The sequence below is a fragment of the Panulirus ornatus genome, chromosome 46 (genome assembly GCF_036320965.1).
Source record: "Panulirus ornatus isolate Po-2019 chromosome 46, ASM3632096v1, whole genome shotgun sequence".
NCBI classification, from domain to species: Eukaryota; Metazoa; Arthropoda; class Malacostraca; order Decapoda; family Palinuridae; genus Panulirus; species Panulirus ornatus.
The window spans coordinates 26,265,920-26,283,580 of NC_092269.1; the positions used below are offsets into that span (position 1 = coordinate 26,265,920).

The window sequence follows — 17,661 nt, forward strand, 5'->3', positions numbered from 1 at the left end:
CCTTCTTTTGGAACAAAAAAAAAAAAAAAGAAAAAAAAAAAAATATATATATATATATATATATATATATATATATATATATATATATATATATATATATATATATATATATATATGTATATATATATATATATATATATATATATATATATATATATATATATATATATATGTATATATATATATATATATTTCTTTTTCTTTCATACTATTCGCCATTTCCCGCATTAGCGAGGTAGCGTTGAGAACAGAGGACTGGGCCCTTGAGGGAATATCCTCACCTGGGCCCCTTCTCTGTTCCCTCTTTTGGAAAATTAAAAAAAAAAAAAAAAAAAAAAAAAAAGTGAGAGGGGAGGATTTCCAGCCCCCCGCTCCCTCCCCTTTTAGTCGCCTTCTACGACACGCAGGGAATACGTGGGAAGTATTCTTTCTCCCCTATCCCCAGGGATAATATATATATATATATATATATATATATATATATATATATATATATATATATATATATATATATTTTTTTTTTTTTTTTTTTTCTTTTAAACTATTCGCCATTTCCCGCATTAGCGAGGTAGCGTTAAGAACAGAGGACTGGGCCTTCGTGGGATATCCTCACCTGGCCCCCCTCTGTTCCTCCTTTTGGAAAATTAAAAAAAAAGACAAAAAAACGAGAGGGGAGGATTTCCAGCCCCCCGCTCCCTCCCCTTTTAGTCGCCTTCTACGACACGCAGGGAATACGTGGGAAGTATTTTTTCTCCCCTATCCCCAGGGATATATATATATATATATATATATATATATATATATATATATATATATATATATATATATATATATATATATATAAACACTCATACAAGCAGATATACATACATATACATATCAACATACACATACATACATAGATATATATACACATACACAGACATATACATACAGTATATACACATGCACATATTCACACTTGCCTTTATTCATCGATTACCGTCGGTGCTCCGCCACACAGGATATATATGACAAACAAGACTCATAAACCTTACGGGTCGCATTTAGTGAACATTTAGTGAATCATTTTGGCATATGACACTTGGTGACACACCATCCCAGGCTCTATAAACATAACATTCCTTCCCACCGTATTTTCTTGACTTCTTCCGATTTCAATGTTTGACAAAGAATAAAGAAGAAGAAAAAAAAAGCCATGAAAATGTGTTAAGACTAGGGATAAAGTGAGGGAGTGAAGTACGAGGCAGGTGGTAGGAGTGAGGCCATCTGCTGGTGTTTAATCTCTCGTGATGGGATATTATGCTTCATGTATAGTTTGGACAACGTCCTTTTCGTCTATACTCCTGAAGGAGGCTTTAGCAAACCTAGTAGAGAAGAATGAATATCCGAGTCTGGCCTTAAATTATCTTTGCTGCCTTTTAATAACAATGGCGCGTTTCTCATAGGCTCTGAACTGCTTAGGTCCTCTGATATCCTCAGTGGGTGTGGTGGCAGCCATGCAAGTATTATTTCCTTTCCTTTCTCGGGAAGTCTCCCGTAAGAAGAGAGACCCCTAGGATGGGAGTGGTATAATCTTTCTTACCCAACCAGGAAATATTCACTTTCCTTCTTCATATTCTGACATCTATTACCGATGGTTTTTTTTTTTCCTTTTTTCTTTCCGAAGTCTCTCGATATTAATCTCGGAGCAGCGGGTCGTCGTTATGCCCATCATGATCCCAGATTATCTTTTAATGTCAGAGAGTCAAAGCTATAAGTCGTGAGGGGGTGGGGGCCACTTTAATTAAGATCTGGTGGCGTCATATTGCACTTCGGATGGATTTATTCCGGCTAATTCTAAGTTAGAACACCATCTCTCTCACTACGATGGTCGTCATGCATTTTGATTATGTGTTTTGAGTTACTAATACAGTGACGCATTCCTTTGAAAAATCTGACATCAGGATTTTTGCCATGAATCACCAAATCAGGTTTTCTGTTTTTTCTTGTCGTGTCCGACATGAGCAGATATATACCCCAAAATGAAGCCATGTTTGTTTAGATAATAATAAAGAATCATAAAAAGATGTGAAATATATAAGAATAGAGATTTACCTGAGTTTTTGGCAGCAGAAAGATGTGAAAAGGGATAAAACAAAAGAAGGGAGATAATCGGCCAGCTTCTCTGTACGAGGAGAGGAGGAGGTTACATAACGGTCACGCTTCGAGCGCTTGGTTTCCTCACAGAAACTACGGGAAAAAGCAGCCACTTGCGTGCCGTGGTGCCGGGTCATAGGGGAATGAGACACATTCAGGCAGCTAACGAGAACAGTGCCGGAATGATGGTGTCGAACATAGAAGGACGTAACCTTGTGGCCGAGGGAACGGGATCACTTAAGAGAGCTGGTCAGGTAGTTAAGGAATAGCTGCGCACGCACACCACACTCCTAGCTCTTGGGAAACAGACTTAATGAAGTTCATTAAGTGGAAAATTACAGGTTCGAGCGGAGGATATTTTTTTTTTTTTAAGTTTAACGGTAGGAAGCGAGTAAGACTTAGAAGATATGAGAAAATATTGTGTTTTTGCATCCTTGAAACTGCTGGTTGACCATTTGAAGATGCTGCAGAGTTCCTGATTTAGCGAGGGCATTACGTCCATCACGAGAAAAAGGAGGATTATCAGGGTGAGGAAGAGGGTTAGGTAGGAGGAAATAAAATCATACGAAAGCTCTGGAGGAGTCTTCGAACACCTACTGGATGTGTGTTATTGACTTGATCGTGGGTTAATATTATTATTCTCGTGGACTCCTGGGCTTGCGTACATACATGTGACTGAACCTGCATCACAGATCGCCTCGGGAAGGATGGGGAGCTAACTAACCTAGGCCTATCTCCTATCCGGTTCATAATTCTTCTGGCTCTACATTTTTACCTTTGTTGCTAAACCGTACGTTATATTCTCCTTACGTCTCCCCAAGTCACTGTTTACCTATAGTGTCCCTCTGTCTCGACAGATATTCTTTCTCAGTCACATCTCATGCCTAATCTTCCACAATACTTCAGTTTTGCTTCCATATACAAATATTCCTCGAACACATGGGAAGGGGGGGGGGGTGGTTGTTCCTTAAGTTTCCAGATTCAGGTCATGTTTAATTTCCCCTGGTATACAAGTCATCAGGTCCCTCGTAACTCAAAACCCTGTCTTGACTTACCACGTCTCGCTCTCGTTCATTATAGCACCAGTTCAGCTGTTGTCGTGTGAGGCAACATATAATGTCTGGGTTAAACTCGGTAGATGTTCCGCAAGTCTCGCATTTCTTCATGCCAGCCATGTCATCGGTCAGATATACACCAAGATCTGTTCGGTCAGACGTACACCAAGATCTGTCCGGTCAGATGTACACCAAGATCTGTCCGGTCAGATGTACACCAAGATCTGTCCGGTCAGATGTACACCAAGATCTGTCCGGTCAGATGTACACCAAGATCTGTCCGGTCAGATGTACACCAAGATCTGTCCGGTCAGATGTACACCAAGATCTGTCCGGTCAGATGTACACCAAGATCTGTCCGGTCAGATGTACACCAAGATCTGTCCGGTCAGATGTACACCAAGATCTGTCCGGTCAGATGTACACCAAGATCTGTCCGGTCGTCCCGTTCAACATAGGGACGTCATGAGAGTATTATTGGCTTCGTCCAGATGGCGTTACTTTACATCATTCAGATCATCTACACATCATCGTGACTTCCTGGAGTACTTCTCTCCACAATGAAACCATCTTTCTGTTGCAGCACATACGCGTTATACTCCACTCGCTTCCTTTCACAGGTTTCGAGAATGTGATCTGTATCTTCACTGAAATACACATAAACCATTATGCAGACACGTCAGGCTGACTTTGTGAACATTTGTGAGAACGTCCGGATGACATTCTTGACTCAGTATATTCTGTATTGATGCAGCTCCGGAGTCAGTCCTTCCACGGACAGTAGAACGAGGAAGGACTCATAAAGCCTTCCACACATGAGGGGGTTACTCATGAGAGTCTGTAACACCAAGCCACTCACGCCCCTTTCGTACCTCCTACACCATGTCCTCCTCACACGTAGAGATCCTACATCGACTCCTGCAATCCTAGTCTCTTACATCCTCGTGTCTCCCGCCTTTCTAGGACGATACGCCGATGGGTGGAGGTGCGTATGGGACTTGAGAGGGACGCAGACGTGAACCTCTTGGTGAGGTGGGCCGCCACCGGGGGCGGTCGCCTCTGCCTGGGGCTCCCTGCCGTTGGTGGTGTGTCCCACTGAGGTGGAGGTGGTGCGTCCCGTGGTGCTGATTGTTGACCTTTAAGATAAAAATTTGGCGTTTAGTAACGTTGTGATATGAGAGAGGAAGGACGGAGGTGAGAGAATATAGACACGAAGGGTATGGCATCAGATTGGCAGGGTGAAGAAAAGGATACTGTTTTGTGATGAGCTGGAGGAGGAGGCAATACTGTCATAATGTTGACGATGATGGCTAGAGAGAGAGAGAGAGAGATAAGATTTTAAATTTAAACAAGATGTTAGGAGAGTACATGATAATATATATATATATATATATATATATATATATATATATATATATATATATACATATATGCAAAGATTCGAACCCCGTACCATTTGCGTGGTAGCTGGGAACGCTAACTGCGAGGCTATGATCGCCCCGAAGGTGTAGTGGGTAAGGGAAGGGGAACCGATATGATGTAGAATGAAAAGGAGGGAGAGAAATTATAGTGGTGTTGCTACAGGGGGAAAAGTGGGAAGAGAAATATGATTTCTTTTTTCTCGAGAACGATTTAGAGTGAGTTAGTGAAGGGTATGATGGAGCGAAGTTACGTGACCGGGTAGGGAGGCGATGGCAGGAGACATATGGTGCTGTGGACAACCCAGGAGGGAAGGGTGCGGAAACGAAGGCTGTGGTCCTGTGTAGCAACAACATCAGGGAGGAGAAGGACGATCAGGATAATGAGTTTAGAAGATCATGGTGATGTATAGCGACATTAAAGAGCTCGAGGGGCGGGTTATAGTTCTATATGGTGACGTGAGGAAAAGAATGGCCCAATTGTGCTCTATGGTAACATTAGGGAGGATGAGTGTGAGTTACTGTGTGTAATTGTTGTATGTTGACCTCTGGAGCCACAGGGCAAAGATTAGAGGAAACACATTTTTCTTTCTTACGTTGAGGCCACAGCCACGAACAGTAGTCCACATCAAGCCAGGACCATAATTGAAAATAGAGAAGTCAGTGAAAGGGAAAAAAGAAGAGACAAGGATTTTTTCTTCTTTTTTTTTTTTTTTACGAATTCTGGAGAAAGTGAAAAACCTCTCTTTTGTAATGTACCAGGTCATAGTTGCTGGGAAAGACATGAGAGTATAGAGAGTTCCACAGCTTCGACATGGAAGGAGAGAAATGTTTATCAAAACGGCCGGCCCTTGAGTAGCCAATAGACACTCAGTAATCATGTGACCAGCAGCTTGCCGAGTATTGCGTGGTCTACTTCGTAGCGTGGGCACACAGCTCTCAAAAGCAAATTCCAAAGTAATACCTACAGAAGAGGGGAAAAATGAACCTGCGTTACGACATATGGTAAGAATATCAAATTTTGGAGTTAGTTTGGAGAGTTTATAAGCAGGGTCGCCTTCTACTTCGTTTATGGTTCTTGCCCAGCTGTGCTGTTATGTTTGTTTGTAACAGTTCCAAAGTGATGCTGTACGACCTGTACAACTAGCGAGGATAAATCAACCAGAGGCCATGAATGCAAGAGATGTTAGTAAAGGTGCTAAAGAAAGATTTCTTTTTTATTTCATAAGTATAGCAGATCGATGGAATGGACAGGATTATGAGAGAGTGAATGTTGACAGCATACAGACGGTCAAAAAGCTGCAAGATAGTGGAGAAAGTTTTAAAGATGGGGCCCCACGAGTGTAGAACTCCCTCCCCGTATAGTACAATTAGGTAATCACACACACACACACACACACACACACCTCTACACAACCCTTTTCCCCCTCCCTCTCTTAAACCCTGAGTATGAGACTCCCAGACACTCACCTGTGAGAGGAGGATCGCGTGGAGCCGTTCAGCATGGTGGCGTCTGTACGTGAAGATATCCTGTGGTCTGAGGCGTTCGAGACCTGCCGTTCCATCTGGTACCTTAGCAGCGAAAGGAGAGAGAAAGAGAAAGAGAAGGGAAATCAGACAGATCGTCAGAAGAACCGGTCTCGTTGGTCTTTCATGAGCTTCCATTTCACATTGCGGATGCATACTTTTATTTGCTTTACGTTAAGAATTTTTCAGTTTTCATGCTGTTCATTTTGACAACAGCATTGAAAAATGAAGCCACTATTCATACAGTGGTTCTCAATGACTCAATTTCGGCCATCATGGTTCTTTCAATATGAAGTTAGGTCACGTGCAGTGATATTATGAGGTACTAATGATTTTTTTTACTTATGCATGACAGGAATTCATTTTAGTGTTTTACATTGGTGATGTTACATAAAGATTCAATTAGATATACTGACAAACGTCAAGGATATCATATTTTTACCTTTCTAACCATTCTCTCTCTCTCTCTCTCTCTCTCTCTCTCTCTCTCTCTCTCTCTCTCTCTCTCTCTCTCTCTCTCTCTCTATATATATATATATATATATATATATATATACATATATATATACATATATGTATTACAGAAGGTCACAGTGGAACGCGCGATCTAGTATACACACACACACACACACACATATATATATATATATATATATATATATATATAAAGATATATATATATATATATATATATATATATATATATATATAATATATATATATATATATATATAAATATATATATATATATATATATATATATATATCTATATATATATATATATATATATATATATATATATATATATATATATATATATATATATATATATATATATATATATATCATTACTATGAAACCGCGGGGAAAATGAAAAACGATAAGTGTTTCATTTTCCCCGTGGACTCATAGGAATATCTTGGTCACGCGCAAAATTGTGATCCTTTCCGATATATATATATATATATATATATATATATATATATATATATATATATATATATATATATATATATATATATATATATGAATGCAAGAGTTTTGGAAAGAGTGGCAAGTATGAAGTCTGTTGGGGATGAGAGAGCTTGGGAAGTGATTCAGTTGTTGTTCGCTGATGATACAGCGCTGGTGGCTGATTCATGTGAGAAACTGCAGAAGCTGGAGACTGAGTTTGGTAAAGTGTGTGAAAGAAGAAAGTTAAGAGTAAATGTGAATAAGAGCAAGGTTATTAGGTACAGTAGGGTTGAGGGTCAAGTCAACTGGGAGGTAAGTTTGAATGGAGAAAAACTGGAGGAAGTAAAGTGTTTTAGATATCTGGGAGTGGATCTGTCAGCGGATGGAACCATGGAAGCGGAAGTGGATCATAGGGTGGGGAGGGGGCGAAAATCCTGGGAGCCTTGAAGAATGTGTGGAAGTCGAGAACATTATCTCGGAAAGCAAAAATGGGTATGTTTGAAGGAATAGTGGTTCCAACAATGTTGTATGGTTGCGAGGCGTGGACTATGGATAGAGTTGTGCGCAGGAGGATGGATGTGCTGGAAATGAGATGTTTGAGGACAATGTGTGGTGTGAGGAGGTTTCATCGAGTAAATAACGTAAGGGTAAGAGAGATGTGTGGAAATAAAAAGAGCGTGGTTGAGAGAGCAGAAGAGGGTGTTTTGAAATGGTTTTGAAATGGAATTTATTAAAAGAGTGGGTGACTGTATTATTGACTGGTTGGTAATGTTATTTAATGTATGTATGACTCATGGTGAGGTGCCTGAGGATTGGCGGAATGCGTGCATAGTGCCATTGTACAAAGGCAAAGGGGATAAGAGTGAGTGCTCAAATTACAGAGGTATAAGTTTGTTGAGTATTCCTGGTAAATTATATGGGAGGGTATTGATTGAGAGGGTGAAGGCATGTACAGAGCACCAGATTGGGGAAGAGCAGTGTGGTTTCAGAAGTGGTAGAGGGTGTGTGGATCATGTGATTGCTTTGAATAATGTATGTGAGAAATACTTAGAAAAGCAAATGGATTTGTATGTAGCATTTATGGATCTGGAGAAGGCATATGATAGAGTTGATAGAGATGCTCTGTGGAAGGTATTAAGAATATATGGTGTGGGAGGAAAGTTGTTAGAAGCAGTGAAAAGTTTTTATCGAGGATGTAAGGCATGTGTACGTGTAGGAAGAGAGGAAAGTGATTGGTTCTCAGTGAATATAGGTTTGCGGCAGGGGTGTGCGATGTCTCCATTGTTGTTTAATTTGTTTATGGATGGGGTTGTTAGGGAGGTGAATGCAAGAGTTTTGGAAAGAGGGGCAAATATGAAGGCTGTTGGGGATGAGAGAGCTTGGGAAGTGAGTCAGTTGTTGTTCGCTGATGATACAGCGCTGGTGGCTGATTCATGTGAGAAACTGCAGAAGCTGGTGACTGAGTTTGGTAAAGTGTGTGAAAGAAGAAAGCTTAGAGTAAATGTGAAAAAGAACAAAGCTATTAGGTACAGCAGGGTTGAGGGACAAGCTAACTGGGAGGTAGGTTTGAATGGAGAAAAACCGGAGGAAGTGAAGTGTTTTAGATATTTGGGAATGGATTTGGCAGCGGATGGAACCATGGAAGCGGAAGTGAATCATAGGGTGGGGGAGGGTTCGAAAGTTCTGGGAGACATGTTTACCAAAAGGCGTCCTAGCCTCGTCTCTTCGATGTATATCAACTGACTGTTATATTTCTCTCTTGTGTCTCACCTGATGATGTGATTATTACACGAAAGTGCACTTGGGAACTTTTCGTGTTTCATTTTCCCCGTGGACTCATATATATATATGGACTATATATATATATATATATATATATATATATATATATATATATATATATATATATATATATATATATATATATATATATATATATATATATATATGTATACATATATATATATATATATATATATATATATATATATAGTCCCCGTGGACTATATATATATATATATATATATATATATATATATATATATATATATATATATATATATATATATATATATTTTTTTTTATTTTTGCTTTGTCGCTGTCTCCCGCGTTTGCGAGGTAGCGCAAGGAAACAGAGGAAAGAAATGGCCCAACCCACCCCCATACACATGTATATACATACGTCCACACACGCAAATATACATACCTACACAGCTTTCCATGGTTTTCCCCAGACGCTTCACATGCCCTGATTCAATCCACTGACAGCACGTCGACGCCGGTTTATCACATCGATCCAATTCACTCTATTCCTTGCCCTCCTTTCACCCTCCTGCATGTTCAGGCCCCGATCACACAAAATCTTTTTCACTCCATCTTTCCACCTCCAATTTGGTCTCCCACTTCTCCTCGTTCCCTCCACCTCCGACACATATATCCTCTTGGTCAATCTTTCCTCACTCATTCTCTCCATGTGCCCAAACCATTTCAAAACACCCTCTTCTGCTCTCTCAAGCACGCTCTTTTTATTTCCACACATCTCTCTTACCCTTACGTTACTTACTCGATCAAAGCACCTCACACCACACATTGCCCTCAAACATTTCATTTCCAGCACATCCATCCTCCTGCGCACAACTCTATCCATAGCCCACGCCTCGCAACCATACAACATTGTTGGAACCACTATTCCTTCAAATATACCCATTTTTGCTTTCCGAGATAATGTTCTCGACTTCCACACATTCTTCAAGGCTCCCATAATTTTCGCGCCCTCCCCCACCCTATGATCCACTTCCGCTTCCATGGTTCCATCCGCTGCCAGATCCACTCCCAGATATCTAAAACACTTTACTTCCTCCAGTTTTTCTCCATTCAAACTTACCTCCCAATTGACTTGACCCTCAACCCTACTGTACCTAATGACCTTGCTCTTATTCACATTTACTCTTAACTTTCTTCTTTCACACACTTACCAAACTCAGTCACCAGCTTCTGCAGTTTCTCACATGAATCAGCCACCAGCGCTGTATCATCAACGAACAACAACTGACTCACTTCCCAAGCTCTCTCATCCCCAACATAGTTCATACTTGCCCCTCTTTCCAAAACTCTTGCATTCACCTCCCTAACAACCCCATCCATAAACAAATTAAACAACCATGGAGACATCACACACCCCTGCCGCAAACCTACATTCACTGAGAACCAATCACTTTCCTCTCTTCCTACACGTACACATGCCTTACATCCTCGATATATATATATATATATATATATATATATATATATATATATATATATATATATATATATATATATATATATATATATATATATATATATATATATATATATATATATATATATATATATATATATATATATATATATGAGAGTTGGGGTGAGAGAGTATCATTAAATTTTAGGGAGAATAAAAAGATGTTCTGGAAGGAGGTAAATAAAGTGCGTAAGACAAGGGAGCAAATGGGAACTTCAGTGAAGGGCGCAAATGGGGAGGTGATAACAAGTAGTGGTGATGTGAGAAGGAGATGGCGTGAGTATTTTGAAGGTTTGTTGAATGTGTTTGATGATAGAGTGGCAGATATAGAGTGTTTTGGTCGAGGTGGTGTGCAAAGTGCGAGGGTTAGGGAAAATGAGTTGGTAAACAGAGAAGAGGTAGTGAAAGCTTTGCGGAAGATGAAAGCCGGCAAGGCAGCAGGTTTGGATGGTATTGCAGTGGAATTTATTAAAAAAGGGGGTGACTGTATTGTTGACTGGTTGGTAAGGTTATTTAATGTATGTATGACTCATGGTGAGGTGCCTGAGGATTGGCGGAATGCGTGCATAGTGCCATTGTACAAAGGCAAAGGGGATAAGAGTGAGTGCTCAAATTACAGAGGTATAAGTTTGTTGAGTATTCCTGGTAAATTATATGGGAGGGTATTGATTGAGAGGGTGAAGGCATGTACAGAGCATCAGATTGGGGAAGAGCAGTGTGGTTTCAGAAGTGGTAGAGGATGTGTGGATCAGGTGTTTGCTTTGAAGAATGTATGTGAGAAATACTTAGAAAAGCAAATGGATTTGTATGTAGCATTTATGGATCTGGAGAAGGCATATGATAGAGTTGATAGAGATGCTCTGTGGAAGGTATTAAGAATATATGGTGTGGGAGGCAAGTTGTTAGAAGCAGTGAAAAGTTTTTATCGAGGATGTAAGGCATGTGTACGTGTAGGAAGAGAGGAAAGTGATTGGTTCTCAGTGAATGTAGGTTTGCGGCAGGGGTGTGTGATGTCTCCATGGTTGTTAATTTGTTTATGGATGGGGTTGTTAGGGAGGTAAATGCAAGAGTTTTGGAAAGAGGGGCAAGTATGAAGTTTGTTGGGGATGAGAGAGCTTGGGAAGTGAGTCAGTTGTTGTTCGCTGATGATACAGCGCTGGTGGCTGATTCATGTGAGAAACTGCAGAAGCTGGTGACTGAGTTTGGTAAAGTGTGTGGAAGAAGAAAGTTAAAAGTAAATGTGAATAAGAGCAAGGTTATTAGGTACAGTAGGGTTGAGGGTCAAGTCAATTGGGAGGTGAGTTTGAATGGAGAAAAACTGGAGGAAGTGAAGTGTTTTAGATATCTGGGAGTGGATCTGGCAGCGGATGGAACCATGGAAGCGGAAGTGGATCATAGGGTGGGGGAGGGCGCGAAAATTCTGGGAGCCTTGAAGAATGTGTGGAAGTCGAGAACATTATCTCGGAAAGCAAAAATGGGTATGTTTGAAGGAATAGTGGTTCCAACAATGTTGTATGGTTGCGAGGCGTGGGCTATGGATAGAGTTGTGCGCAGGAGGATGGATGTGCTGGAAATGAGATGTTTGAGGACAATGTGTGGTGTGAGGTGGTTTGATCGAGTGAGTAACGTAAGGGTAAGAGAGATGTGTGGAAATAAAAAGAGCGTGGTTGAGAGAGCAGAAGAGGGTGTTTTGAAGTGGTTTGGGCACATGGAGAGAATGAGTGAGGAAAGATTGACCAAGAGGATATATGTGTCGGAGGTGGAGGGAACGAGGAGAAGAGGGAGACCAAATTGGAGGTGGAAAGATGGAGTGAAAAAGATTTGTGTGATCGGGGCCTGAACATGCAGGAGGGTGAAAGGAGGGCAAGGAATAGAGTGAATTGGAGGGATGTGGTATACCGGGGTTGACGTGCTGTCAGTGGATTGAATCAAGGCATGTGAAGCGTCTGGGGAAAACCATGGAAAGCTGTGTAGGTATGTATATTTGCGTGTGTGGACGTATGTATATACATGTGTATGGGGGGGGGGGGTTGGGCCATTTCTTTCGTCTGTTTCCTTGCGCTACCTCGCAAACGCGGGAGACAGCGACAAAGTATAAAAAAAAAAAAAAAAAAAATATATATATATATATATGTACATATATATTATCCCTGGGGATAGGGGAGAAAGAATACTTCCCACGTATTCCCTGCGTGTCGTAGAAGGTGACTAAAAGGAGACGGAGCGGGGGGCTGGAAATCCTCCCCTCTTTTTTTTTTTTAATTTTTCAAAAGAAGGAATAGAGAAGGTGGCCAGGTGAGGATATTCCCTCAGAAGCCCAGTCCTCTGTTCTTAAATCTACCTTGCTAACGCGGGAAATGGCGAATAGTACGAAATGATATATATATATATATATATATATATATATATACATATATATATATATATATATATATATATATATATATATATATATATATATATATATATATATACATATATATACATATATATATATATATATATATATATATATATATATATATATATATATATATATATATATATATATATATATATATATATATATATTTTCTTTTTTTTTTTTTTTTGCTTTGTCGCTGTCTCCCGCGTTTGCGAGGTAGCGCAAGGAAACAGACGAAAGAAATGGCCCAACCCAGCCCCATACACATGCCATAATTCAATCCAATGACAGCACGTCAACCCCGGTATACCACATCGCTCCAATTCACTCTATTCTTTGATCACACAAAATCTTTTTCACTCCATCTTTCCACCTCCAATTTGGTCTCCATCTTCTCCTCGTTCCCTCCACCTCCGACACATATATCCTCTTGGTCAATCTTTCCTCACTCATTCTCTCCATGTGACCAAACCATTTCAAAACACCCTCTTCTGCTCTCTCAACCACGCTCTTTTTATTTCCACATATCTCTCTTACCCTTACGTTACTTACTCGATCAAACCACCTCACACCACACATTGTCCTCAAACATCTCATTTCCAGCACATCCATCCTCCTGCGCACAACTCTATCCATAGTCCACGCCTCGCAACCATACAACATTGTTGGAACCACTATTCCTTCAAACATACCCATTTTTGCTTTCCGAGATAATGTTCTCGACTTCCACACATTCTTCAAGGCTCCCATAATTTTCGCCCCCTCCCGCACCCTATGATCCACTTCCGCTTCCATGGTTCCATCCGCTGCAAGATCCACTCCCGGATATCTAAAACACTTCACTTCCTCCAGTTTTTCTCCATTAAAACTTACCTCCCAACTGACTTGTCCTTCAACCCTACTGTACCTAATAACCTTGCTCATATTCACATTTACTCTTAACTTTCTTCTTTCACACACTTTACCAAACTCAGTCACCAGCTTCTGCAGTTTCTCACATGAATCAACCACCAGCGCTGTATCATCAACGAACAACAACTGACTCACTTCCCCCAGCTCTCTCATCCCCAACAGACTTCATACTTGCCACTCTTTCCAAAACTCTTGCATTCACCTCCCTAACAACCCCATCCATAAACAAATTAAACAACCATGGAGACATCACACACCCTTGCCGCAAATCTACATTCACTGAGAACCAATCACTTTCCTCTCTTCCTACACGTACACATGCCTTACATCCACGATAAAAACTTTTCACTGCTTCTAACAACTTGCCTCCCACACCATATATTCTTAATACCTTCCACAGATCATCTCTATCAACTCTATCATATGCCTTCTCCAGATCCATAAATGCTACATACAAATGCATTTGCTTTTCTAAGTATTTCTCACATACATTCTTCAAAGCAAACACCTGATCCACACATCCTCTACCACTTCTGAAACCACACTGCTCTTCCCCAATCTGATGCTCTGTACATGCCTTCACCCTCTCAATCAATACCCTCCCATATAATTTGCCAGGAATACTCAACAAACTTATACCTCTGTAATTTGAGCACTCACTCTTATCCCCTTTGCCTTTGTACAATGGCACTATGCACGCATTCCGCCAATCCTCAGGCACCTCACCATGAGTCATACATACATTAAATAACCTTACCAACCAGTCAACAATACAGTCACACCCTTTTTTGATAAATTCCACTGCAATACCATCCAAACCTGCTGCCTTGCCGGCTTTCATCTTCCGCAAAGCTTTTACTACCTCTTCTCTGTTTACCAACTCATTTTCCCTAACCCTCGCACTTTGCACACCACCTCGACCAAAACACCCTATATCTGCCACTCTATCATCAAACACATTCAACAAACCTTCAAAATACTCATTCCATCTCCTTCTCACATCACCACTACTTGTTATCACCTCCCCATTTGCGCCCTTCACTGAAGTTCCCATTTGCTCCCTTGTCTTACGCACTTTATTTACCTCCTTCCAGAACATCTTTTTATTCTCCCTAAAATTTAATGATACTCTCTCACCCCAACTTTCATTTGCCCTTTTTTTTTTCACCTCTTGCACCTTTCTCTTGACCTCCTGTCTCTTTCTTTTATACGTCTCCCACTCAATTTCATTTTTTCCCTGCAAAAATCGTCCAAATGCCTCTCTCTTCTCTTTCACTAATACTCTTACTTCTTCATCCCACCACTCACTACCCTTTCTAATCAACCCACCTCCCACTCTTCTCATGCCACAAGCATCTTTTGCGCAATCCATCACTGATTCCCTAAATACATCCCATTCCTCCCCCACTCCCCTTACTTCCATTGTTCTCACCTTTTTCCATTCTGTACTCAGTCTCTCCTGGTACTTCCTCACACAAGTCTCCTTCCCAAGGTCACTTACTCTCACCACCCTCTTCACCCCAACATTCACTCTTCTTTTCTGAAAACCCATACATATCTTCACCTTAGCCTCCACAAGATAATGATCAGACATCCCTCCAGTTGCACCTCTCAGCACAATAACATCCAAAAGTCTCTCTTTCGCGCGCCTGTCAATTAACACGTAATCCAATAACGCTCTCTGGCCATCTCTCCTACTTACATGAGTATACTTATGTATATCTCGCTTTTTAAACCAGGTATTCCCAATCATCAGTCCTTTTTCAGCACATAAATCTACAAGCTCTTCACCATTTCCATTTACAACACTGAACACCCCATGTATACCAATTATTCCATCAACTGCCACATTACTCACCTTTGCATTCAAATCACCCAACACTATAACCCGGTCTCGTGCATCAAAACCACTAACACACTCATTCAGCTGCTCCCAGAACACTTGCCTCTCATGATCTTTCTTCTCATGCCCATGTGCATATGCACCAATAATCACCCATCTCTCTCCATCAACTTTCAGTTTTACCCATATTAATCGAGAATTTACTTTCTTACATTCTATGACATACTTCCACAACTCCTGTATATATATATATATATATATATATATATATATATATATATATATATATATATATATATATATATATATATATATATATATATATCTATTTATTTATTTAGCTTTGTTGCTGTCTCCCGCGTCAGCGAGGTAGCGCAAGGAAACAGACGAAAGAATGGCACAACCCGCCCACATACACATGTACATGCATACACGTCCACACACGCAAAATACATACTTATACATCTCAATGTACACATATATATACACACACAGACATATACATATATACACATGTACATAATTCATACTGTCTGCCTTTATTTGTTCCCATCGCCACCCCGCCACACATGGAATACAACCCCCTCCTCACTCACATGTGCGAGGTAGCGCTAGGAAAAGACACCAAAGGCCCCATTCGTTCACACTCAGTCTCTAGCTGTCATGTAATAATGCACCGAAACCACACCTCCCTTTCCACATCCAGGCCCCACAAAACTTTCCATGGTTTACCCCAGACTCTTCACATGCCCTGGTTCAATCCATTGACAGCACGTCGACCCCGGTATACCACATCGTTCCAATTCACTCTATTCCTTATACGCCTTTCACCCTCTTGCATGTTCAGGCCCCGATCACTCAAAATCTTTTTCACTCAATCTTTCCACCTCCAATTTGGTCTCCCACTTCTCGTTCCCTCCACGTCTGACACATATATCCTCTTTGTCAATCTTTCCTCACTCATTCTCTCCATGTGACCAAACCATTTCAAAACACCCTCTTCTGCTCTCTCAACCACACTCTTTTTATTTCCACACATCTCTCTTACCCTTACATTACTTACTCGATCAAACCACCTCACACCTCATATTGTCTTTAAACTTCTCATTTCCCGCACATCCACCCTCCTGCGCACAGCTCTATCCATAGCCCACGCCTCGCAACCATACAACATTGTTGGAACCACTATTCCTTCAAACCTACCCATTTTTGCTTTCCAAGATAATGTTCTCGACTTCCAAACATTCTTCAAGGTTCCCAGAATTTTCGCCCCCTCCCCCACCCTATGATTCACTTCCGCTTCCATTGTTCCATCCGCTGCCAAATCCACTCCCAGATATCTAAAACACTTTACTTCCTCCAGTTTTTCTCCATTCAAACTTACCTCCCAATTGACTTGACCCTCAACCCTACTGTACCTAATAACCTTGCTCATATTCACATTTACCCCTAACTTTCTTCTTTCACACACTTTACCAAACTCAGTCACCAGCTTCTGCAGTTTCTTACATGAATCAGCCACCAGCGCTGTATCATCAGCGAACAACAACTGACTCACTTCCCAAGCTCTCTCATCCACAATAGACTGCATACTTTCCCATCTTTCCAAAACTCTTGCATTCACCTCCCCAACAACCCCATCCATAAACAAATTAAACAACCATGGAGACATCACACACCCCTGCCGCAAACCTACATTCACTGAGAACCAATCACTTTCCTCTCTTCCTACACGTACACATGCCTGACATCATCGATAAAAACTTTTCACTGCTTCTAACAACTTGCCTCCCACAACATATATTCTTAAAACCTTCCACAGATCATCTCTATCAACTCTATCATATGCCTTCTCCAGATCCATAAATGCTACATACAAATGCATTTGTTTTTCTAAGTTTTTCTCACATACATTCTTCAAAGCAGACACCTGATGCACACATCCTCTACCGCTTCTGAAACCACACTGCTCTTCCCCAATCTGATGCTCTGTACATGCCTTCACCCTCTCAATCAATACCCTCCCATATGATTTACCAGGAATAGTCAACAAACTTATACCTCTGTAATTTGAGCACTCACTCTTATCCCCTTTGCCTTTGTACAATGGCACTATGCAAGCATTCCG

General features: G+C 40.7%; 1 protein-coding gene across 1 annotated transcript in view; it reads right to left on the bottom strand.

Annotated features, from left to right (window-relative positions):
- Positions 1–766: 766 nt before the first annotated feature.
- LOC139763160 (uncharacterized) overlaps positions 767–17,661 on the bottom strand; it is a 50,309-nt gene continuing 33,414 nt past the window's right edge. The window contains exons 3-4 of the mRNA XM_071688867.1: positions 6,083–6,184; positions 767–4,330 (exon numbers count right to left, since the gene is read on the bottom strand). Coding sequence (XP_071544968.1) covers positions 4,154–4,330; positions 6,083–6,184 — 279 coding nt within the window. The 3' untranslated portion in view covers positions 767–4,153. The remainder of the gene's footprint in view (positions 4,331–6,082; positions 6,185–17,661) is intronic.